Source organism: Erythranthe guttata, chromosome 14 (genome assembly GCF_056151865.1).
Source record: "Erythranthe guttata isolate IM_541 chromosome 14, IM_541, whole genome shotgun sequence".
In the NCBI taxonomy this organism is placed as follows: Eukaryota; Viridiplantae; Streptophyta; class Magnoliopsida; order Lamiales; family Phrymaceae; genus Erythranthe; species Erythranthe guttata.
This window is the reverse complement of record NC_142546.1, coordinates 24,733,893-24,758,266: the sequence shown is the minus strand read 5'-3', so window position 1 is coordinate 24,758,266 and position 24,374 is coordinate 24,733,893. Positions and strand designations below refer to the sequence as shown.

At 35.6% G+C, this 24,374-nt stretch overlaps 7 protein-coding genes and 1 pseudogene across 7 annotated transcripts; 5 read left to right on the top strand and 3 right to left on the bottom strand.

Moving 5' to 3' along the window:
- Positions 1–3,564: 3,564 nt before the first annotated feature.
- LOC105958930 (hypothetical protein) lies at positions 3,565–4,486 on the bottom strand. Its single transcript, XM_012982931.2, has one exon. It carries the CDS (start codon positions 4,365–4,367, stop codon positions 3,795–3,797), a length of 573 nt encoding a protein of 190 aa, XP_012838385.2. The 5' UTR covers positions 4,368–4,486; the 3' UTR covers positions 3,565–3,794.
- Positions 4,487–6,512: 2,026 nt separating this feature from the next.
- LOC105959447 (large ribosomal subunit protein uL29) lies at positions 6,513–7,778 on the top strand. The gene is made up of 3 exons (XM_012983549.2): positions 6,513–6,623; positions 6,717–7,009; positions 7,572–7,778. Exons 1-3 carry the CDS (start codon positions 6,620–6,622, stop codon positions 7,644–7,646), a joined length of 372 nt encoding a protein of 123 aa, XP_012839003.1. The 5' UTR covers positions 6,513–6,619; the 3' UTR covers positions 7,647–7,778.
- A 9-nt stretch (positions 7,779–7,787) lies between these two features.
- LOC105959446 (Chlorophyll A-B binding family protein) lies at positions 7,788–9,842 on the bottom strand. Its single transcript, XM_012983548.2, has 6 exons — positions 9,607–9,842; positions 9,343–9,509; positions 8,803–8,949; positions 8,491–8,623; positions 8,236–8,328; positions 7,788–8,167 (listed from the first exon to the last, which is right to left on the bottom strand). Exons 1-6 carry the CDS (start codon positions 9,721–9,723, stop codon positions 7,862–7,864), a joined length of 963 nt encoding a protein of 320 aa, XP_012839002.2. The 5' UTR covers positions 9,724–9,842; the 3' UTR covers positions 7,788–7,861.
- Positions 9,843–10,733: 891 nt separating this feature from the next.
- CP12-3 (CP12 domain-containing protein 3) lies at positions 10,734–11,506 on the bottom strand. Its single transcript, XM_012983547.2, has one exon. It carries the CDS (start codon positions 11,266–11,268, stop codon positions 10,873–10,875), a length of 396 nt encoding a protein of 131 aa, XP_012839001.2. The 5' UTR covers positions 11,269–11,506; the 3' UTR covers positions 10,734–10,872.
- An 811-nt stretch (positions 11,507–12,317) lies between these two features.
- Positions 12,318–15,118, top strand: BUBR1 (BUB1-related (BUB1: budding uninhibited by benzymidazol 1)). Its single transcript, XM_012982929.2, is given in 12 exon segments — positions 12,318–12,584; positions 12,707–12,766; positions 13,107–13,138; positions 13,141–13,250; positions 13,345–13,502; positions 13,863–13,944; positions 14,038–14,101; positions 14,190–14,244; positions 14,324–14,492; positions 14,585–14,667; positions 14,748–14,822; positions 14,906–15,118. Coding segments are annotated over 12 exon segments (1,164 nt in total). The 5' UTR covers positions 12,318–12,372; the 3' UTR covers positions 14,970–15,118.
- A 2,317-nt stretch (positions 15,119–17,435) lies between these two features.
- On the top strand, positions 17,436–18,863 carry LOC105959443 (splicing factor U2af small subunit B). Its single transcript, XM_012983546.2, has one exon. The coding sequence runs from the start codon at positions 17,593–17,595 to the stop codon at positions 18,499–18,501; it is 909 nt and encodes a 302-aa protein (XP_012839000.2). The 5' UTR covers positions 17,436–17,592; the 3' UTR covers positions 18,502–18,863.
- A 1,950-nt stretch (positions 18,864–20,813) lies between these two features.
- Positions 20,814–21,233, top strand: LOC148765505 (stromal 70 kDa heat shock-related protein, chloroplastic pseudogene; annotated as a pseudogene).
- A 734-nt stretch (positions 21,234–21,967) lies between these two features.
- BZIP60 (basic region/leucine zipper motif 60) lies at positions 21,968–24,366 on the top strand. The gene is made up of 3 exons (XM_012983545.2): positions 21,968–22,758; positions 23,333–23,556; positions 23,797–24,366. Exons 1-3 carry the CDS (start codon positions 22,325–22,327, stop codon positions 24,048–24,050), a joined length of 912 nt encoding a protein of 303 aa, XP_012838999.2. The 5' UTR covers positions 21,968–22,324; the 3' UTR covers positions 24,051–24,366.
- Positions 24,367–24,374: the final 8 nt, after the last annotated feature.

The following is a 24,374-nucleotide window of genomic DNA, read 5'->3' as shown; positions in this document are numbered from 1 at the left end:
CTGATATTAAAAGGTCTACCAGCAAAATTATTATATCATCAATTCAATTCAATTCAAGCCAGGCTGCTTAATTTCCCCCCTATGTTTGAATTATTAAATGGGGCATATTACAAATAAGCCCATCAGTGGGAACTTATTCATAAAGAGATCCAGACAATATTCTCCTTTACCAATAAGTCCACACATGGTCCAGATTTATGTAAAGGACTAAAATAACCCCTCTTACTTTTATATGCTCCAATTTCATCCTTAACTTAATTTAACTTCAATTTGACCCCAAATTTCACAAATTATTCAATTTTGACCCAAAACTTTTTTTTTTCACAAATTTTTTTTTTTCAAAAACTTTTTTTTTCTGCCGGATTCCGGCGTTGACCGGCGGTCAACGCCGGTCTCCGGCATTGACTTTTTTTTTTTTTTTTTTTTTTCTTCCGGATTTTTTTTTTCCGGATTCCGGCGTTGACCGGCGGTCAACGCCGGTCTCCGGCGTTGACTTTTATTTATTTATTTATTTATTATTTTTTTTTTTTTTTTTTTTTTTTCTTCCGGATTATTTTTCCGGATTCCGGCGTTGACCGGCGGTAAACACCGGTCTCCGGCGTTGACTTTTTTTTTATTTTTTTTATTTTAATTTTTTTTTAATTTTTTTTTCTGTAACTTTTTTTTCCGTTTAAACAACAATATTGCTTTGAATGACAGTAATATTAACTATATTACTGTTAAACACAGTAAAAATAACTAAACTATAGTTTAACACAGTGATATTGCTATATTAATCTCTAGCACATTAATATTAACACAACAAAATTCATTATTATTGTATAATAAAGTAATATTACTATGTTGTCCGTTCAACAAATTTAAACAAAATAAAAAAAACCAAAAGAATTAATATTACTGTGAGTGACAGTAATATTACTATAGCAATAGTAATATTACAATAGTAGACAGTAATATTATTACGTTACTCCGTGAATAACTCAAACAAACAAAATATCCAAACAAAAGAATAATATTGATGTGGTTGACAGGAATATTACTATAACAAACAGTAATATTACCGTCAACCACATTAATATTATTGTGTTTACAGTAATATTACAATAATAGACAGTAATATTAATACAAACACCACAAAAAAATAATAATATTGATGTTGTTGACAGTAATATTATTGTGTTTACAGTTATTTTACTGTCAACGACAGTAATATAATTACGTTGACTTGTCAACAAATAAAAAAAATAAAAAAAAATAATAATAAATAAAAAAATATAATATTGCATTAATTTACTGTCAACGGCAGCACAATTACATAAATGTAATGTCAACGGTAGTACAATTACGTTAATTAACTATCATTGACAGTATAATTACGTTAATTTACTGTCAGTGACAGCACAATTACGGTCAACGTTTAGCGGCGGACGTGGAAAAACAAAACAAACAAAACAAAAAACTTAAAAAAACACTAAAAAAAGAGACCGCCGGAAACCGGCGGAAAAAAAAATCCGGAAGAAAAAAAAAAAAAAAAAAAAGTCAACGCCGGAGACCGGCGTTGACCGTCGGTCAACGCTGGAAACCGGCGAAAAAATCCGGAAGAAAGAAAAAAAAAAAAAAAAAAAAAAAAAAAAAAAAAAAAGTAAAAAAGTAAAAAAGTCAACGCCGGAATCCGGCGGCAAAAAAAAAAGTTTTTGAAAAAAAAAATATTTTTGAAAAAAAAAAATTTTGGGTCAAAATTTAATAATTTGTGAAATTTGGGGTCAAATTGAGATTAAATTAAGTTAAGGATGAAATTGGAGCATATTAAATTATACTCCAAAAAAAAGTCAAAATTGAATTTTTGTGGTCAAAATTGAACTTTTATGGACAAAATTGATTAATTTGGATTACAATTAAGAATTGGGTATAAATGGTTGAGGGTAATATTGGGATATACATGAATGTTTCCTTTAGTTATAATAAATATTAAAGGGATGGGCTTATTGGTAAAAGAGATATGTCCCCTAAACCTAGAATAATAAACATGCTTGGTTGGGGACTTTTGCATAAAAATCCCTTATTAAATTATTGAATTTGATTCACATACGTCATTTTCGGGTGTATTAAAAATGCCAGGTCGAAATTGTTAATAAAGAAGCACTTTAGCATTATGACATATATTATTTTATCCAAATAATTACCGATAATTATAGTCCATTTTGCTAAGCTTACTCTAAACAGCTGATAAATTTTTACGTATGATAAGTTATTTTAAGAGTAAATAAGTTGTTACATTTTATTCTTAGAATTAATTTTTAAAGCGTTTGGATAATCAACTTATAAGTTGTTTTTATTAATTATACAATTTTAAATAAAAATGTGGAGTAAATGTAATTTTTCAAAAAAATTTAAAAGCTCTACAATAATTTATTTGAAAAAAAAGATATTTTTTTAAATTACCAAACACTTCAAAAGAACTTATAAGCTTTTTAACAACTTGTACTGAATAACTTAAAGAAAGTCTAATCCTCTTAGGCCCAACTTTTTAAGCCCAGCTGATAAACTGAAATTAAATAGAGGCCCAAGTCCAAAACTGCAAGTATTAATACTACTTAATTGTCATAATTAAAGATAGACGCACTCTAATCCATCACTCAATTCTTACGATTTCAATCCAGCTCGAAGAATAAATCGAGGTGTCCAAAAAGATCGATTCTTGACCACATCAGAATGTTGAATTCAACATTCACAATTTAAGCACTTAATCATATCAAAAGGTTGAGGAACACATTACATTTTGAGAATTATATTAGCAATTTATATAGTGACGTTTAATTAATAAAGATTAGGTTAATTATAGAGGTTTCCATGTGATAATTTCTATGTTAATTTGCGTGCATGCAAAATGGTCAGATATTGTCGCCGTGAATTAATTTAATCAAAAACACTTTTTTAATGTTTTTTGGGCCAAACTTTTGCCGCTTTATCGACCGCCCACACTAGGATCATTAATTGCTTTCTCTACCGCACACGTTCGGCTCATTAATTGCGTATTTATCTAATATATTTTTTTATTTATAGATTCTTATTATAGTCCACGTATTATTACTACTATTGTACAATTATGTAAATTGAAAATATTTGATTTGATTCCAAGGATTAAATCATTGGATTTGGAATAATTCATCATGATTTAGTAAATCATGACATATGAGATTAATGAAAAGAAGAGTGGGTGTCGAAATCTCACATATTAATTGCCAAATTGACATAGTTTTTAAGAAATTCAATTTCTTTTTTGTTTCTTATTCAAGAGACGCAAATGTTGAAATATCAAGTATTTCTGATGAGCGATAACAATGGTCAAATGATCATGATTTAATTTATAGACGGTGAATGCAATATGTGACAAGATCGATCCAACAATTATTAACAAATAAATTTGAGTTTGAGTTAATTGAGATAAAATGTCGCAGTCATGATTATGAGGGTTTTTTTAGTGTTTGATGGAAATATTTGTAGTGTTTTGTTTCGAATATCAATTAATTAAAAACGCAGATTTCAGAAGGAGAAAATCGAGGATTGGAATTAAATGTATGATGATCTCGGTCAATTTTCAAAATTGGAATACAATTAAATTACACCCAAAGTCCAAAATATATACAAAAGGAATTTTCTTCCTCAAAAGGAACTATGATCAAAGAAAAGAATCAACATCGATGATAATATGATACTGTTTCCTTTTTTTTTTCTACCTTGCCTAATATAAACAAGGACCAAAAATAAAATAAAATAAAAATCAAAAAATTTCCTCAATTGACGAGCACGGATCCTTCATTAATGGTAGTTAACCCTATCCTGAACGATCGGACGGCGAATTTTGCTCGGCGAGAAGTGTGTCTCTGCAACTTCCGGGATCTCGAAACCCCAAACTCCGATCCGACTGAGGCCTTGCCCGAATTCTTATTGCCAGCGGGTCTGGATTCGTGAATCGGATCTTCCTCCGCCACCAACACGGGTGAAATCCGAGATTTCCTGTTCCGGCGATAATTGGTGGCGTCGAGCGCGACGCTTGCCTTTACAGCTAACGCCGCCATATCGGAGGCGGCGAGGCGGCGCTGGAGCTTGGAAGCCGGCAGCACGAAATAGATCTGATCGGGCTCAAGTTCGTTCTCCGGTGCGAGATTTGGTATGTACTCGTCGAAGAACAACCGGTCGGAGTTGCAGAGGAAGACGGAATCAGGCGACGATTCTTCGTAGCTAAGCACCTGCGATACGGTAGCCGGAAGCGGGTAGCGGCGCAACTCGCCGTTGAGAGTGACGACATTAGCGGTGGGTTTCTGATGGCGGCTGTAATCGGATTCGGAGGAGAAACAAGCACCCATTGCTACTGATGAATAGTATACTCGGAGCAGCTGATTTTTTTGTAGAGAGAGAAGAAACGTTCTAATTTGTAGAGAGAGAAAGAGGAGAGAGAGTGTGTGTTTGGGAATGAGAGAATTGAGGCGGCGAAAGGGTATTATATAGTGGGAAGTAGAATGAGAAGAGTGGCGTCGTTCCGTAATTGAGGTCTTAATAAAACGGCGACGTTTTGATGGTCACGTGATGTAATTGGTGACTCAGCTTCAAAGAAGCTACCTTGGCGCTCAAGCATGTGCTTCTCCACAGCCGTGTGGCACCTTCTTCCACCAATCACTGTTCTTGTTACAGCCTAATTTATTTTTTATTTATTTATTTATAAAAAAATCTTGAATGTTGGGCCATATTTGTTGGATAAAATTGATAAACATAGGTATGTTTGAATTTGTATGGGTACTTTAGGGAAAATAAATGTTTTTGAGTAAATGAATTTCTAAAAAGTAATGTTTATTTTTTTTACTTTATGGAAATCACATGTGAAAAAATAACCTTTACTATAAATATCTAAACAAAACCTTTATTAGAAATATCTTATAAAAAAAATATCTTGCGAAATACTACTTGCACGGGATTAAATAGATGAGTTTGTGTTAATTGATGCAAATTTGAATTCTCTTAGCTTGCTATCAGTTGCTAGATCGAATTTGTCACACATGGTTAATTTAGTGTAATTTACATTTTTCTTATGGATTGAAAAATATTATACGAGGTGTATGTTGGTTGTGAGTTTCTTCGTAATCGAAAAAAATAGGCATTAACAGTACGAAAATTGTTATTAGTATGAAATATGAATAATTTTATGAACTCGTTGAACTAAAAAGAATATTAATTTGTTCTGCATATCTGTCACTCTATTTAAAAAAAATAAAAATCTCTTAAACCTATGTCTTAAATGATCTGCAGAAGAAAGTGGCTGGTTAGTGCTCTTAAATCTTAATTAATGTTTATCAAATTCTAATCAGACACTAATAATATTAATAGAAAACATTGTCTTAAATGATAGGTGGACATATAACATATGATAATAATCACAATAAATACCTTGTCCCTGCAACTACGTACACTATGTTGATTTTTGTACTGGGAATCTGGGACTGTGTGCTTATTCCAGCTTATTAGTAATTAATTAATTAATTATTATGTCAAATGTCGATAAAATATTCATAAATTAAATTATACTCATTTTTATCGATCTTCCCAAATGCCAGATATGCCCTACACAAATTAATTACAAGTTGTAGATGATTAGCTGTCATTTGTCGAGGGATTTGCTGTTGAGTGTTGATTAACTTTGTCACTAGCTTGTTTTATGTTAATTTTAGAGAAAAAATATAAGTACGATTAAATTAGCCTTATCAATTAATTAATAATTATTTCCACTAATAATGTAAATTATTTAAAAATAATAGGATTTTTTTTTAGAAAATATTGATTAATGTAATATTAAATTTTTAATAATAACAAAAACAATATGGAATTAGAAAAAAAATCAATAACAATTAATTTAACTAAAATGTTAAATGTCGTTTCAATTTTACTAATGTCTTTTTGACTTCGAACCTAATTTTGACATATTTCTATTTTGATTTTGGCAAAATTCGAAACATGAAAATTGTAGTACTCTGGATTAGCTTTCTAATACAACTTAAATCCGCTAGATTGGATGCCGAGTGACAAAATTATGTATGAATGAGTCAGATTTTGAATTTTAGATACATCAATACATCAAAGTTGTGGGCAGTATCCATTGATTCATGTATATCTTTCTCGTCCGACATCTAATTTTGGTGATTCAAGTTGGATTAAAAAACTAACTCAGAATACTACAAATTCTATTTTTGGGGTTTTACAAAATTTGGAATTAAAAACGATCAAAATCACGTTTGAAGTCGTGACGACATTATCAAAGCTCGAACGACATTTATCACATCCCTTAATTTAAAACAAAGAAATATGATTAGTGGGTTTTGAATTCGGGCCCAGTTTGAGGACACTACTTTACTTTATGGATGGGGTTTCGTAAAAGCCCGAAATAGAGAAATTAGCCCAAATAATATAAAATTTGGGCTTTCATCCACTGAACCGGTTCAGCTCAATATGAAAATGAAAAATCGGCCCAAGCGGATGCTATAAAAAGGTTATTAGGGTTTCGGACTTGCACTATTTCATCAGCACCCAACATTTTTTTGCTGCGGGAAGAAAAAACCAACGAAGAGAAATGGGTACGAAGATATAGCAAATGCATTCAATTTCTGCAGAGATGAAATTTTAATTTAATTGTTTTTTTTGTGTGCTGATTGTTATACTGATTGTAGCACGGATCAAGGTGCACGAGCTCCGGCAGAAGAACAAGGCGGAGCTGTTGGCGCAGCTGAACGATCTGAAGGCGGAGCTGTCGTTGCTGCGGGTGGCGAAGGTGACCGGCGGCGCTCCGAACAAGCTATCGAAGATCAAGGTGGTTAGGCTATCGATTGCTCAGGTTCTGACCGTGATTTCGCAGAAGCAGAAATCCGCACTGCGTGAAGTGTACAAGAATAAGAAGTATGTGCCGCTTGATCTCCGCCCTAAGAAGACCAGAGCTATCCGCCGCCGCCTCACAAAGCACCAGGTATTTTTACTTTCCTTTTTTGCCCCTCTCCATTTGAAAATATTTCAATGTGATTCGTTATTGTTTTTTAATAATAGTTTACTGTTAGATACGAGCAATGTGAACTATGTTGAATTGAATCCCAATTATTTTAAGTACAAAACCATTCAGTCTAACCCTACCATGGTTAGATTTCTCTATATGGTTTCCGTTACTATACTACATTACCAATTGTTACATAATCTAATTTGATATTGCATTTTGTTAGTTTGATCATCTGATGTTCGTTAAATTGACACTGTCGTGAGAAATTAAAGAATTTGTAAAGCCACTTCTTGTATTACAGTCTTCTGAAAATTGTTGATGGCATAGGAATTTAAAATAAAAAATCGGGATGTTTGCCCTGAGCTTTGTATACTTTAGTACTGATGATTGAGTAAATGTAGGCAACGACGGAAGTATAGTATAATGCTTTTTGTATAATTCTGATTGTTATGTATATCGTATAATTTTTGTATGTCGTCTAATTTTTATGTATGTAATGAACTCTGGTTTGATCTGATTTTTTGTTCGTAATATCCAGGCATCTTTGAAGACGGAGAAGCAGAAGAAGAAAGACATGTACTTCCCCTTGAGGAAATATGCTATTAAAGTTTAATTTTTTTGTTCTCGAGTCCAAATTTTGAAGACGATCTAAATCTTGTGCGCAATTGAATTTTTAGATTTCTGGATTTTTTTTCAAAGATATTGTGATATTAATTACGAAGTTGAGTGATGTTTGGTTATTTTATATCCATGATTTTACTTCATATAATCGTACTGAATTTGAAATGCGGATCATTATAAATGTTACATATATCGTGCAAATAATATTTACATAATAGATTTTAGATTCGAAAGCAGATTATTGTTCGAAGGATCTGCAATGCAGTCAAGAAGGTTCTGTATGGGCCCTTTACCTGTAAGAGCTGCCTGAGCGGAAAAGCCCAACCAAGCAACCATAGCGAGACGACCGTTTTTCATCTCTTTCACCTTTAGTTCTTCGAAAGAATCTGGATCTTTTGATAGATTTAAAGGGTCGAAAAGTATACCTCCTGGGTAATTGATATCACCTGGCAAATATATTCCTAAAGGCTCAAGAGCTTCGATACCGCAATATCGTGCATATTCGGGACCAACCTGCATCAAGAAAATATGAAGAAAGAAACAAAATTCTGAAAATTTTATATTACTGCAAGAATTATTACCATGAGAAGAGCTTGACAAATGGCAATGATAATAACTCCTTGACTTCCAGCTATATGTAAGCCAGGGATGCCCAGGTAGTCTAATGTATCACCCTGGTGTAAAGAATTTGTTTACAACTTCTTCTGAATTTGGTATCGATTAGGGTTTAAACAAACGTAAATAACTGTTAAGATTTTAGCCAAGAACAACGAGGCCGAAAGAAAACGAGAGTCGAATAGATGAAGCTAGGAAATGATAGAAGCTAACATACTAACCTGAAGCTTCGAGTAGCCAACTCGCCACCAAACAGGTTCGGCAAAATGGAACGTTCCTATTATGTCTAATATCTCCGGAATTAAAGCACCAAATGCAGCAAGCATAGCCCACCTTGCATGCAGTACCTCAAAACTGCACAACAATAGCAAGTTTATTAAGCCACGTAAACGGGATACAGAGTTGAGCATTCGAAAATTAATTTTATATCTTTAATTGCTGATGTTATCACCTTCATAAAAAACTTTACAAAGATAAAGAGGTGTTGATAGAAAAAAATAAAGATCTATTTATGCAATTAGAGCTATACTCACTTAAAAAATTTCTGAAAGGCCACAGGATCCCGACTCAAACCTGCAATATCGAAGCCGTAATCCCCAGGCAGTTCGCCAGTGAGATAGGTAGGATAGTCGTACGATATCGGACCAAGCCATCGAGGCCGATCCTCCCCATACCACATGCTGGAAAACCAGATTAATTCAATTTCTCTAATAACACTTAAGAGAAGATAATTACAGAAAAACATTGCTCACATCAAAATCCACGGTTACGATTACACATTTGTCACTCATCAGAAATAAAATAAAAAATAATTAGATCTCACATGCCATGATAAATTAGATTAAATAAACTTGGATAGGAAAGTTATCGTATACGCCGATTCCAATGCAAAATTGATGCTACGGTAAAGAGCATGAAATTAATAATGTCACTGTTAATCCTGGATTAAGCAATTTAGTTTGAATTGTTCAATTGATCAGTCTCCTTTTTCATTTTTTTTTTTCCTAATTTAATAAATATTTATATCCAACTACAGCCAAATAAATATGAGACGAACAGGTAATTTTGAATACCTCTCCATTCTGGCCTCGTCGGAGAGTGCTTTCATCTTTGAAGAATTGTCCTCATAAAGCTTCTTCTTCTCCACCATTCGCCTCTGGAGAACCTCCGCAAGTGGACTGTTGGCAATGGCTTTCACCGCCGTGAAAGGAATCGCCGAGAATACCAAAACTCCGGCGACCTTCACACAAACACCACCGTCAATCGAACGGCTGATAGTGATTGAAAGAGAAAGTGCTGCTGAGAAAATACACTAGCATATGCGGTAGCGTGATTACCTCTTCCCATGAAGCTTTAAATCGGGAAAATGAGTTAACGGCGGCACGAACGCTCCGTGGATTTCGGGTTGGTGGTTGGCAGGGGAGGAGCGACGGCGGAGGTAGGAGCAGAGACATGACCGCGGTGGCTAAAAGCTCAGAGATTGAAACAGGCAAGTTATGTGTACTGTCGTTAAATAGGACTGGGGGTGTCGTAATTCTCCTCAACCACTTCTTTTGTTTTTTAAGTTTTATTTTTTATATTGGAGCGGTAATCGAGCTGAGCTGACTTATATGAACTCAATGACTCGGAAAAAGCTCGAATTTTCAATTTTTTTTAGTTGTTCGTGAATTCAGGAGGTCTTCTTTTTATTTATTTTTTATTTATATAATATAAAATGTTATAATAATATATAAAAAGAACATATATAATTAAAAAAATGGTGCGAATTTAGACCGGATGACCTGTTTTAAAAGAAAAATCGAATACCATAAAATAATTGATACGTGGATAATTTAAATAAAAATATAATTAAGATTCTAATAATTAAAAAAAGAAAAAGAAAACAACCTAACTCTTAAACTCTTTTAACCCAAATTATAATCACCATTTTAACCCAAATTATAATCAGCTTAAGAGAGGGCCACATGTCAAAAAAATAGTTAAAGCCAATTTATATTAAATATTGGCCGCTCAGAATTTAATCTCTTTAAAAAAAATAATCACCGTTCATTATTTATTTGTTATAATATAAATAATTTTTAATAATAAAAAATATTTAAAACAAAATCAAATAAAGCTTAGGCTAGAGCTCGTCAAAATGGGACAAAAAATACTCAATGCTCGAGTCAGCCACCAAAATGAGCTAAAGGTAACACTTAACACATGCGGTGGGTTCACACCTACCTAAAGGTTTTTTTAGACTTTTAGGCATGACAAAATGTTATAATTCTTTTGTAGAAGAAAAAAAATAAAGTGAAAGAAGAGAAAAAGGGTGGTGCAGACAAGGAAAAGTTATCTTGCTGGTGCCGGTCCTTTTTCTGCTCGTGAATTGAAAACAGAGTACTCCATTAGCTGGATCGGATTTCATACATCTGGAAGCACATGAAAAAAGATAACCATCAATATTGCCATTTTTGGAGCTCAGTTTCTCTGAAAATATCAAACTCCATCATTTAATATTTGCACACACATCCTCATAATTTTACAACAATACCATCCACCAACAACTTAATTAAAAATTAAACAGAAAGAGAAATCTTCGAGATCGGAAATTAGCGAATGGATCAATCCTCGTAAATGCGACACTCGTCGGTTTCGGGATTCTCCTGGCAGAAGTGCTCGAGTGGATCCTGCTGCAAGTGGTGGAGCTTGAGGCGGAGATCGGCCTTCGCCTGGCTGACCTCCTCCACCTCGTCCCACGCCACCTTGCACTCGTCGGAGGTCTCGTCTTCGCCGCACACTTGCTTCGCCTCCATCACCTTTTTCTCGATCATCTCCGTCAGCCGCTGCTCTCTCATGTGCGTCCCTTTGTATATCTTCATCTCCGATCTAACCTTTACAACCCTAGCCCTAGCCGCCGTACTTTTCCGACCACACGGTGGGGATGGAGTTGAAATTGAAGCCGGAAAACATGGCGATTGCTTGAAATTGAAGGCGGTTAGGGCGAAAGAGGAGGCCATTTGAGGTAAAGGAAAAAAAGGTGAGGCAAGTTGATCAGACGAGAAAAGGGTTTTTATTTTTTGTCTATAATAATTCGAGGTTGAGAGAAACAGTTTATTGGAGAAATGGGGGACCGAATAATAAATATGATTTTACTTTGATGCCCCTTTCCTTATGCTCTTGTGTGCATGGGGCTTCCATGAGTTTTTGACTAATTGTCTAGACCTTTCTGGAAACAAGCAATAATTTCAATAAATAAAATATGCTATCTACTAAATACTAATACATGGATTGGACCGGGTGGCCCATGCAACACATTTTGTAATGGGTAAATGAGCCGCTTCATTTAATTATTTTTTTATAAAATGGTAACGTGAAAATAAGACAAGAAAGACCCAAATTATTGTTGATAATTGAAATCTATTTGAATTGTTTGTTGAAAAACAATTGTGAGAAATATGGAGACCGGTGTGGTTCGGTTCCACCTCACGTCATGCAATCCCACCATTGGAGTCTTTATTCGTCATGTGCACACTAAACGCACAACAAAAAGTTGTCAGGTGCCGAGGCTTGGTCCAGACGAAAATGCTGAAACTTTTAAGAAAAAATCAAGAAATTTAAGAGATTGTTCAGGAGTTATGAATTATGTATATTTGATTGTGAGGGTTCCGTATATTTATATGGAGATGTATATTTTTATAGGCTTAAGCCTCTTAACATGGACCAGCTTCAACTTGACTATTTATATTATGATGAACCTGGATCTTAGCCAACTTAATCTTGTATTATTATCCTGAATTAACTTGATCTATGTTTTTGTACTTCTATGAATTTGCCGACCTTACTAAGTATTAAACAAAAATTTTGTTAAAACTAGTTGATATATAATAGTCATTATAATTATTTACTTAAAACATTTATATGAAGTAATCTAGATCTTTTTTTTCAAAATAAAGCAAAATAGGCTCTTAGGGCCCACTGACTATTAGCAGGCCCAATCCACTTCGCTCTTTCCTCCAACGGCTACAAAAGAATTTCAAGGTCAATTCAAAATTCAAATATTCAAACGGGAGTAAACATCAACGAAGAAGAAGAAGAAGAAGAAGAAGAAGAAGAAGAAGAAAATGGCGAGCAGCGAATTGGACGAGCCGATTGGAATACTGTTGGATCCAGAAACGGAGTTTCTGGCGTCGAAGGAAGAGACGGGTAACGAGTGGGAACTCTTCAAAGAAAATGTCCGCCCTTTGAAACGTGGCCGTAACGTCCGTCTCCTCAACCATGCCCTAAAATCGAACTCCCAATCCCAACTCAAGAACTCCCTTCTTTACAATCGGAGGTGCTGAGTTACTAAAATTCCCTAAAACTTTCTTTTATTGCTGTTTTTTTTCTTCTTCTATTAATTGATTTTATTTATGTTCAATTTTATGAGCTTTAATTGATGAAGTTGTGTACGAATAGGAAGTTGATTGAGGCCATTGACGAGTACACTGGAGATGACCCTCTTCATCCGTGGATCGAGTCAGTAATTCATTACTCTATAGCTTGATTGCTTGATTATGTCAATTAAATTCATTACTGTGTATTTTATTTGGCTTCTCTGTGTTGGAGTTAGGGATTTAATTTTTATTTACCCCTTTAATTAATTACCTTGTTTAGGGTTTATGTTTATCCATCCAATTTCGATTCTATATATATATATTTTTTACTACTGTATAGGTTGAAAATCTGCTTCTTGTCATGTAAATTAGGTTTTCATTGTATAATTTTACATTTAAATGAGAAGGCAAGTTACTGATAGGACTTGTTTTTTTTTCTCCCTTTTACTGTTCACTTTTTGATCTTGTTATATTTTCTAAAGGTGCATCAAATGGGTCCAGGAGGCTTTTCCTCCGGGGGTGACTGCTCGGGATTAGTTGTGATTTACGAACAATGCGTGCGGACTTTTTGGCACGAAGACCGTTACAAGGATGATCTTCGCTACCTCAAAGTGTGGTTGGAGTATGTAAGTGTGTCTTCTCTGTTTCTTGTTCTCAGACATATATATACATTGGGTTCAGTTGGTTAAGATTGTTACTTTGTGTGAAATGGTTAAACAGGCTGAAAATTGTGTTGATGCTGAGGTCATCTACAACTTTTTGGAGGCGAACAAAATCGGAGTGACGCATGCGTCGTTCTACATCTCCTATGCCCTGCACATGGAGCACAAGAATAAAAATAAAACCGCGAACGAGATCTTCAATCGTGGCCTATCCATGTATGTAAACTTCTCCTTATTACACCCACTAGTTTACTGTAAATGCTTGAAACTTTACGTAGAATAGTTTTTGTGTTTCATTTTTCGTAAGTTTTATTTGCGATTCGTATACACATAGGAGAGGGAATGAAACACGTATGAGTCGGTAAACAATCACGTCTTGAATTGATAATCCTTATTTCATAAATATTGGTTTCTACAAAGGGAATATGATGCAAGACATCCGTATGCAATATGAATGATTTTCTTCATTAGTCACACCTTTCACTTGCTGCTATGTGTGGGAATAAAAGATTGTTCTTTAGGTCGCCGTTAATTTTATTTCAACTGACGAATATATCTTTAAATTATGGGTACCAGGAAGGCTCAACCAGTCGAAAAGTTGACAGCAGCCTTCCAGAAGTTTCTAGCTCGTACAATGAGACAGCCGAAAGCTACAGATGTAAGCAAGTTACTAATGTTTTATATCCTGTCCTTTTTATCGTTTGCTTGTCTTGATAACGCCATTGACCTTAATGCCTGATTAAATTAACAGGAGGATATTACAGAGAACCACTTACCGACTCGAAGCTTCGGAACTGTGTTAACCAAACAAACACGTAATTTATCCATTTACTTTCCAAGGTTTACAGTTTTCGTTAGTTCCTTCCAGATATTCTGTTGGCTAATACTTTGTTACTGTAGCAGGAAACCAAACTTCAGACAGTTCTGATATTTTCAGGAAAAAACTGAAACCTGACAGGTACGAACAAAATGTTTAATAAAAGTCCATTTTCTGATATCGAAGTCCCCTTGAACGTTTTCCGTTTTCTTTCTTACAGGGCTCATGGAACTGCATTATCCATTTTTAAAGACAGCGGCAGTAGTTCACAATTGGATCATCATTCGGAAATGTCAAAGTTAGACGTAAAGCCATGGCACTCACTCGGTGCTCGAGCAGAACGAAACAAAGAGAATAATGCAATTCCTTCCAAGTGGACATCAAATAAAGTACATATAATATTCAAACCCTAATCCATATCATCGCGTAATAACATAAAAATAAAAATTGCCATCTTACTTTCAAGTGTATTTTATTACAGATTCCTCAAAGACCTGGTCAAAGAGTACGAAGACCGCCTTCGGGCCCGCCCATTGAGATCTTTGTTGACGAGGAATCCTCACTGTAAGAATGCAGATACCATAACTTTTTTTTTTAATTGTTTTTGATTGACTGTTACTGATGAAGTGTTCGATTTTGTGTAGACAACAAAAGCAAGACGAGGGAGAAAAGTCATCAGTTCTGCAGCTCAGGCCTGGGGATGGTAGAGATATTAAGAAGTAAGAATTTTTTCTTCTTCGAATTTGTTCGTCGATAAATCTTTAGATGCTGATGCAATTTACTATTGTTCGTTTTTTTTCAGCGAAACGGAGCTACTGAAGGAGAATCCGTTGCGCAATTTTCCACCAAGTAGTCTTCCCAGATAATTTATAGCTATTTTTTTCATGTAATATTTGTATTCTTTTGTATTTGGTATGATCAGCTTTACCACTCCAAAGCCTGATCTGTGTTGCTGTTGTGTTTGTTAAGTGTGAGAACATTTTCTTGTATTTTTATAAATTTCAAAATCATAAAATAGCCAGCACTCACGTAAAACAATCCATTCAAGCACATCCCTAGATAATTTAGAATTCCTATTAAAAAAAATTGAACATATTTATGTATAATTTTAATTTTTTAGACATTTGGAATATATCATGAAAAGTAGAGTGTTGGTAATTTTTTCATGCATAAAATTATGAGGTATTAATTATTTAAGTACTTCCTCTGTTCCATAATAACTGTCTCTTTTTTAAAATATTTTTGTTCCATATTATCTGTCACTTTAGATTTTCAATACTGCATTAAATGCATTTTTCCTATTTTAACCTTATTAATGAAACTCTATTCATTAATTTTCTCTTATAAATCATTAAATATTAAAGGTTGTTTTAGTCATTTTTATATAATTTTTCTAAAATCAAGATATATTTATTGAGTTTCTTAATCTTTGTGAAAAGTGAAAAGTGACAATTATTTAGAAACGGATGGAGTATTTATTCCAAAGTAGGTCCTAAAGCTTATATAAGTAAAAATATTTCATAAAAATTAAAAGTTAAATCTAGAAATGGGTCCGGGTCCGGGTACGGGTATATTAATATAAATAGGGGTAATATGTCAAAAACCCTCCATTGGAATTTTTATTCTTGATAAATCCTTAATTTATTAATGGTATTTGAGATAAATCCAATGGGCTTGAAAACACATATATGCCCCCACTTATTATTAATTAATATAATTATTCAAATTAAAAAAAATTATACACATAATCTACACTCAAATCTTTTCCATAATTTATATCCCTAAATCACGCTTCAGATTTATGCCCAAAATAATGCTCCCAAATCAATTCCAAAAATCTCATTTTTATTTCTTTTCTTACTTTCGATTTCTTCATAAAAAAAATTGATTTTGTTTCTAAAAAGGTATATTTTTCATTTTCTTAATTTTGGTTTTTTATTCTTTATATTGTTGTTTTTCAATTAAATTTTAAAAAAAAAGTTGTTTTTAACAAATTGAAATTTACTATAAACTTACCAAAAACCACTATGTGATTATAGTATTCCGTTACGAAAATCCATTATAAACTTATCGAAAATCTCTATGTAATTAATAAAAATCACTATCTAATTAATGAAAAACCACTCTGTAAATTAACGAAAATCACTATTCCATTACAAAAAATCACTAAAAACTTATCAATTACTCTATAATTAATGAAAACAACTCTGTAATTAACGAAAATCACTATGTAATTAACAAATTCCATTACAAAAATTCACTAAAAACTTATCAATTAACGAAAACGACTATGTAATTAATAAAAACCACTATGTGTGCAAAAACCACTTTGCGTGCAAAAACCACTATTTTTTTAACTTTGAAATCCGGCATTGTGTCAAATCCACTTTGTAATTTGAAAGGATCGATCGACTAGATGCTAAAAACCACATAACAATGGGGGAGAAAAACCATGTGCATTCATATTAACATTATTTCGAACGGTGTTAAAACCACGACTATTATGCACTTACACAGTTAGCGTTAAAAGTACGAAAACCACTCTGTAATTTCTTGAGACGAACTTCCTTCTTTGCCACATATGACACTCTTGATTTCTATACTAATGATTCACAAAACAACACGTGAATGCCCCTGTCCTTAACATATAAATCACGAATAATCAACACTCATGAAACATTCCACTATTACCGATAAACAAACAAGAATGGAACAAACGATTGCTAATGGCATCTAATTGAGGAGGCTACACGGCGGCGGAGATAGAGCAAATAAGGCCGCGACGGTGGAGAAAGAGGAGAAAGGGGCCGACGACGCAAGAGTGGTGCAGGGCCAATTCCATCTGTGGTGGAGCGGGAGGTCTCGCCAGGAGGAGTAGGGCGGATAAGACTTCGTCGTTTGGTGGGGCAGCGGTGCTGTGGGTGTAGAGAGAAGATAGAAGAAATCATCGTGATGCAAATATAAGATCTAGGGTTTGAGAAATAACTCAATATAAAATAAAAAGAAAATTAATATCAGAAAATGTATAATCGTGAAACTATATGCAGCGGGACTTTTACTGAAATTGGCTTATTTGCAGCGGTACCTTTTTCATTTAATTTTTTTTTTTTCAATTTCTCTCTTAAAAAGTTAGAAAATTGACAAATGAGGCTACCGCTGCAAATAAGCCAATTTCAGTAAAAGTCCCGCTACAATTAGCATTTCAGTTATTTGTATTAATTAAAATTATTTTGGATTTATCTTAAAAATGTAATTTTATTTTGGACTCATCGTAATTGAAGGAGTCTAATGAGGGGTGTTTGTCAAATTATCCCATATAAATAAGAGGGGAGGGTTATTTTTGTCAGTTCCGCTTCTGGGTTTCTTCCCCGTGCAATTTCCATTTCCGTTTTACATTCCCGCAACAATTAGGGTTTTTGCTCAAACCCTACAAAAAATCCTACAAAAATCAATTCTTCCCCCTCCGATTTCAGCTTCAATCCCTAAACAATGGCGGAGCACTTGGCGTCCATATTCGGCACCGAGAAAGATCGCGTCAACTGTCCATTCTACTTCAAGATCGGCGCCTGCCGCCACGGCGACCGGTGCTCTCGCCTCCACAACCGCCCCACCATATCTCCGACGCTCCTCCTCTCCAACATGTACCAGCGCCCCGACATGATCACACCAGGCGTCGACGCGCAGGGCCAGCCAATCGATCCCGACAAGATCCAGGAGCACTTCGAGGATTTCTTCGAGGACATCTTCGAGGAGCTCAGGAAATTCGGCGAGATCGAGAGCCTCAACGTCTGCGACAACCTCGCCGACCACATGATCGGAAACGTCTACGCCCAATTCAAGGAGGAGGACGAGGCCGCCGCCGCCCTGAACGCCCTCCAGGGCAGGTTCTACTCCGGCCGCCCCATCATCGCCGACTTCTCCCCCGTCACCGACTTCCGCGAGGCCACCTGCCGCCAGTACGAGGAGAACAGCTGCAACCGCGGCGGCTATTGCAATTTCATGCACGTCAAGATGATCGGGAAGGAACTACGGCGGAAGCTGTTCGGTAAGCACAACACCGGTAAGTACTGGGGTACTAGGAGCCGCAGCAGAAGCGCAAGCCCGTCGCACCATCACCAACGACGGGATAAGGAGAGGGATAGAGATAGGGATAGGGATAGGGATAGGGATAGAGATAGGGATAGGGATAGGGATTATGACAGGAGAGACCACCGTGGCGGCGGTGGTGGTGGTGGAAGGAGGAGTGGAGGTGATAGATACGGAGGAAGGTACGAAAGCGAAAGGAGAAGGCGTGGAGGGAGTCCGAGGAGGAGCAGGAGTCCGGTGAGGGAAGGGAGCGAGGAACGAAGAGCTAGAATCGAGCAGTGGAATAGGGAGAGGGAGGAGAAGGGACAGTGATGAATTTCGAACCGTGTTTGCTCTGTTTATTTATCGCCGTTTCGGCATTGATTTAGTATAGAATGCTTCTAGAAAGTGCATTTGTACCAATAGGCGATAACCTTCTGGACTGCGTTTCGTTTTCTGTGGGGCTACGGTTTAGCTAGTGTAACTGTGCATTCTATTTTGTTATGCATTGTTTCAAAATGGTGGCTAGTGTTTTAGCTTTTTTTTCTTTTTCTTTTAATTAATTGCTTATGTGTATGTAGTTGTTTTTATGCTCTGCCTCTTCAATGTAACTTTGTCATTGTTTTTGGAATTGAACTGTTGTACACTTGTACTTGCATTTTGGCTTGGTTATTGATTTGTTTACGAATTTTCAAGTCCTTGCGTGTTAATTATGAGCTTGTTTCCTGTCTTATCTTATCAGTTTAAGCACCGGTTTTTGTCCTTGTCCACATATTTCGTTAGACACTTGAACTTTTAGGTGATTAATAACTTTACTCGTAATTTCTGTATTGTGTTGTGGGTGGGGAAAAAACTTGTTCGAAATGATGACTTTGTGAATTGTTTTATATGCCTGAGCTAAAACTGAGTGGGATACCAATTCTAAATTGAAGCTGAGTCCGCTGTAGCTTATCGATGGAGTTACCTCCTTTTACCTACGTGGCTATAGTTGTTCGATCAAATAAATCTTGGGTTGAGTGTAATGTTGAGATGCAGCGGGACATCCTGCAAACAGCGGTGCATTGCCTTAGCCAGTTTTCTGGAATGTTCGAGAGCCATACAATCTTATTTGCAACAGTGAGTATCTTTTTAACCTTCTGATGTCAATGATTTTCTGTGTTAACTTTATTTTCTGTAACTTGTCGAACCTCAGGTGCACGAATTTTAACCACCCAGTATTCACAGTTTTGTCGATAGTAAACTGATTTTTTGTAGTACGTCTCTCAAAGTTCATTTTTGTGTGTGGATGATAATAATAGTTGTTCGTTTTCGTTATGCTTGGATTGATGATTCCTGTAGAAAACGCTATTATTTGTTCTAGAGATGTTTAAAATGACCAATTCTTGAATTGTTTATCGGTAGTACATAGTAGTAAGGGGATAAATGTACATCTTCGGATATTGCAAATTATTTAGATCCTTAATTTCCGGGCGGTACCAAGTAAGCTGCGTAGCTCAGTGCATAAGTAACTTGTATTCATGTGGTATGTATTTCCTCGTTGTTTTTGCAGCAAGATTTTTCAACTTTTCGCAGCAACTTGCTTGATTATGTTTTTTCGTTGTTACTAGAAAGATTATTACGTTTGAGTGCTTACACGAAAGATGCTAATAGTGGAAATTTTGCACTTGAATCAAATCATGTATCTGGATTAATCAGTGTTTGAATTCTTTCTTTCTTATAGAAGTTATTTTTTCTGCTGAAAGGTAAGTATCAACTTCTGTATCTGAATTAACCAGTGTTTGAATTCTCCTGAGTTTATCTTTGGTGCCCCAATTTCAAAATTTCCGGCAGTCTAAAACTAATTCTGGTTCCGTTTCAAACAAATTTGGAAAAACTGAAAATCGGAAATTTGGAATTTCCAGTTAAATCAATTAATTGTAAATGTATATATGATCATAACCGATTATATATAGGTGAATTAAATATATAGATAATAATCTCATTTAGCATTTCAAACGTAATGGTGATTTTATTTTACAATAATTAAACTACAGTAGAATTTCGACAAATTAATAGTCATATACAATAATACTCATGGATAACTAACAACTCAAATAAAATTTGCTAAATTAATTGAATTTGGCTGTACTAATTTATAGAGTTTAAACTCTTGTACGGTAATTTTAATTAAAGAGCAGATGCGAATAATAACTTTAATAAAATAAATAAATAATAGGGGCCTTAAGATATAGATCCCTAGTGACAAACCTTATTATAATTAAATGACAACTTTAACTAAACATTTGCTACACATCCTTCATAAAATTCATTCCAAAAATGCCCTCGTGCATTAAATATATTTTTATTTTTCCAACCAATTTTTTTTATACAAAACACATTTAATTTTCTTTCTATTTCTCCATTTTAGTAATTTTACACAATTAAAAAAATATTTTTTCTCTTCATAATATTGAAGATTACGAAAAAAAATATTTTTTTTATTTTTTTAAATTCAATTTACGTATTTTTAAATATTTTTTTTTGATTTTATTTGTTGTTAATACTGTCATAGACTATAGTATACTACGGTGTACTGTAGCATAGCATACTACGGGTTACAATAGCATACTTGTGCAATAGCATACTATAGTTTACTATAATTTACTATGGTCTTCTGTGGTGATATCGTCCTTCTAGATGTGACACCACTGTCTTTGGGATTAGAAAGACTCGGTGGAGTGATAACTAAGATTATTCCCAGAAATACCACAGTGCCCACTTCAAAATCAGAAGTGTTCTCAACCGCTGCTGATGGTCAGACTAGCGTTGAGATCAATGTTCTTCAAGGTGAAAGAGATTTTGTTAGGGACAACAAATCTGTGGGCAGCTTCCGACTCGACGGAATCCCTCCTGCTCGTGGAGTTCCACAAATCGAGGTCAAATTCAATATTGACGCAAATGGAATCCTCTCAGTTGCTGCTATTGACAAGGGAACTGGGAAGAAGCAAGACATCACCATTACCGGTGCTAGCACATTACCAAGTGACGAGGTAATCCTGTCTAGTCCCAATCACTCGCTTAAATAACTGCATGCATGTTTGGGCTCCAAACCCTAGCCGCAAAACAATTCTCAGCCGTCGTCGAACCCTAGCCGTCAACAAATTCGCAGCCGCCGCCGCCAACTTTAATCCACCAAACCCTAGCCGCTAACCAAAACCCTAGCACCATCAAAGAGGCCTAGATGCAACCACCTCCCACCATAGACTAACCTCACACCGCCGTCTCCAATGGCCATCAACCACCATAACTATCCGCTCTAATATACGACATCCGCTGCCGCTCTCAAACGTCGTGAGCCATGTATCACCGTACCGCTGCAATTTGCAGATCTGTAATTCTCTCCGACCGCCACCCACCATAGCCACCATAATTGAGTGAACGAGAGAGAGAGATAGAGCCAGAGGGAGAGGAAGTGAAAGAGGCGAGAGGGAAAAGAAGAGACGAGAGGGAGAGGGAGAGGGAGCGGCGAGAGGCGAGAGAGAAAAAAAAAAATCCGATTAATTGAATAAACGTGGGATATTATATTTAGGGTATAAGGGCAAACTAGGGATAAAATAAAAATTAGGGATGTGGGTCATATATTATTTCAAAATAGGGATTTAATTAAAAGATTGAATTTAAGGATGTCATTTAGTTCAAATTAGATTTCATTTAACGGATTCTTAGCATATTACCCCTAAATAGGAGTGATAATTTTAATTAAAAAAATAAATAATTATAATTTTATTAAACTATAGGAGTTCAATTTCACACAATAAGCACGGCTCTAATTATGGTGGGTGCAGTGCACCACACAGAACCAGTTATACAAACTCCGAGTTTTGATTGGACGAGTGATGTTGTCCCCTCCAAAATAAGAGGTCAATGCCAGCTGTTCGATCTGACTAAGATCAACGGCTGAGATATTTCGCCGCGCCTCCTTACTCACGAAGCAATGAAGAAACATCCCGGAAACCCCCACCCCCAAATTCTCCATAAAAACTGCCCAAAAAAGGAGATTCCGTATCGTAGATAATTTTTCATTTTTATTTTTATTTTTATTTTCTTTTTTCGTTTATTTTGTTCTTCTCTATCGTATCCACTAGGCTGCTGCTGTTTATCTTCAATTGGAGCGGGAATGTTTGATCATGAGTTTGTGGAAAGTGAATTCATCGATTGGGGCCAATTGTTAGAAAATATACCCGACAACCCTAATTTCGATTTGTTCTCGAACTCCCCCGATTCGGGGGCTTCTTTGTCCGTCGATGACATTGAGCAGTATCTTATGAACGATGATTCTCATCCGGAGGAGAAATACGAGGATAATTTAGTTGATGAGTTTTTATCCGACGTACTTCTAGATTCTTCGCCCGGATCCGGTTCAGACCGGTCTAAGGATTCTTCCACCAGCCCTGACTCGGTGGAGGTTGGGACGGACCGAGAGGAGAAAGAGGGCGACAAGTCCGATCAGAGTGGCGCTGATGTTCCGCAGACAAAGGAAAACGACGTCGTTGATGTTGTAGATGATGACGATGATGAAAATGATGATCCCTCTGAAAGAAAACGAAAAAGGTATTTACTTTCTGTAGTTAATTTCTTATAGAAGTAGATGTTTTGATTCATGTGAACTGATTTATATGTTGCTGAATTTTGCCGCATTTGATTAGGCCTCTTTGATTGGCATGGAAAACTTTTTGGTTTCGATGTTGCTGAGTTATGTTTGTGTACTAGATTAAGTTCTGAAAGCATATCAAAATTCGTGAAAATTGACTAGTGAGCAAATACAATCATTTGCTAAGGGATAGGTCTTCTGCAGTTCAGGAAATGCGGTAACTATACGATGATATTGTGAAAGTGCAGATGTGATTTTAGCTATCATGTATACTAAGAAAATTTGTGGCTATTAAATCTTGGATTCGACTGTCAAATGATGTATCCAAGAACTGCATGTATTGTGAATTCCATTCTTTTTAATCTTGTGTCGATATCGTATTAGAATAATGATGGCATTGTGCCATTGCTTGACGTAATTTGCGGTATCCTTTGGAAGTGTTGTTTTTGTAGTACTTGATGGGTGTTGTGATTGAGTGGGTTTGATTGATTATATGAAGATGCATAATTAGATTGAATTATATGGCATTTCTAGGCAAATAAGGAATAGGGATGCAGCTGTGAGATCTCGAGAAAGGAAGAAGATGTACGTAAAGGATCTTGAGATGAAAAGCAAGTATTATGAAGCGGAATGCAGGAGGCTGGGGAATTTTCTCCAGTGCTGTCTTGCTGAGAATCAAGCGTTACGACTTTCGTTGCACACTAACAAGGCATTTGATGCATCCATGTCCAAGCAGGAGTCTGCTGTGCTCTTGTTGGGTAAGGAATTTGAACTTTGTCTGTGGTGCTGAACTAGTCTTTATTTATTTCCCTTTGCTACGATTATCGTTCAGTTGGTTAGAATGAATCGTGTCTTTCATTTTCTCGTCTGTTTGACTATGCCACTCCATCCGATTCAAACTGGTTTTATATGATTGCACTCTCTCTCTCTCTAAAATTTAGCAATATTAGAGTTTTCATCGATGGTGAGGACTAACGATATTTTTGTGAATGATACAGAATCCCTGCTGTTGGGTTCCCTGCTTGGGTTCCTGGGCATCATATACCTGTTAACTCTGCCAAGCCAGCTCCTGTCAATTCTGGAAAAGGCTCTTCTGCCAAACGTGGGCAGCGCAGAGTGGGAAAACGTGACTCCTCCAAGAAAGGAGGCAAGTAATGTTTTCGTTTTCAGAGTTCAATTCCATTCATTTATGATGACGAAGAGATGCAAAGCTTCAAGATCAAGAATGAAGTTAAGCCCCGTGGTTTTGTGACTTTTCGGACAAGTCTCGTTTTGCCAGTCGGTTTTTAGTAGTTGGTTCACTACCGTATCTCCCGGTATAAACTAGAACGAATAACTTCTTTAGTATGGTAGATAGTAGTTATTTTTTTTTTCTTTCTTTTCTTTTTTTCCATTTTCATGGTGGGGAGCTTGAGACTTACGGGTGTTCACTTGGTTCTTGATTGCTTGTGCCTGTTTTGTTTAATATAACTATTTTACTTATCATGATATTAATTAAACTCTTTAGATTAAAAAAAAAAGGGATGGAGGTCTGTGATATATCAGAGTTGGTGCAATATTTCATCCAATTTCCCTT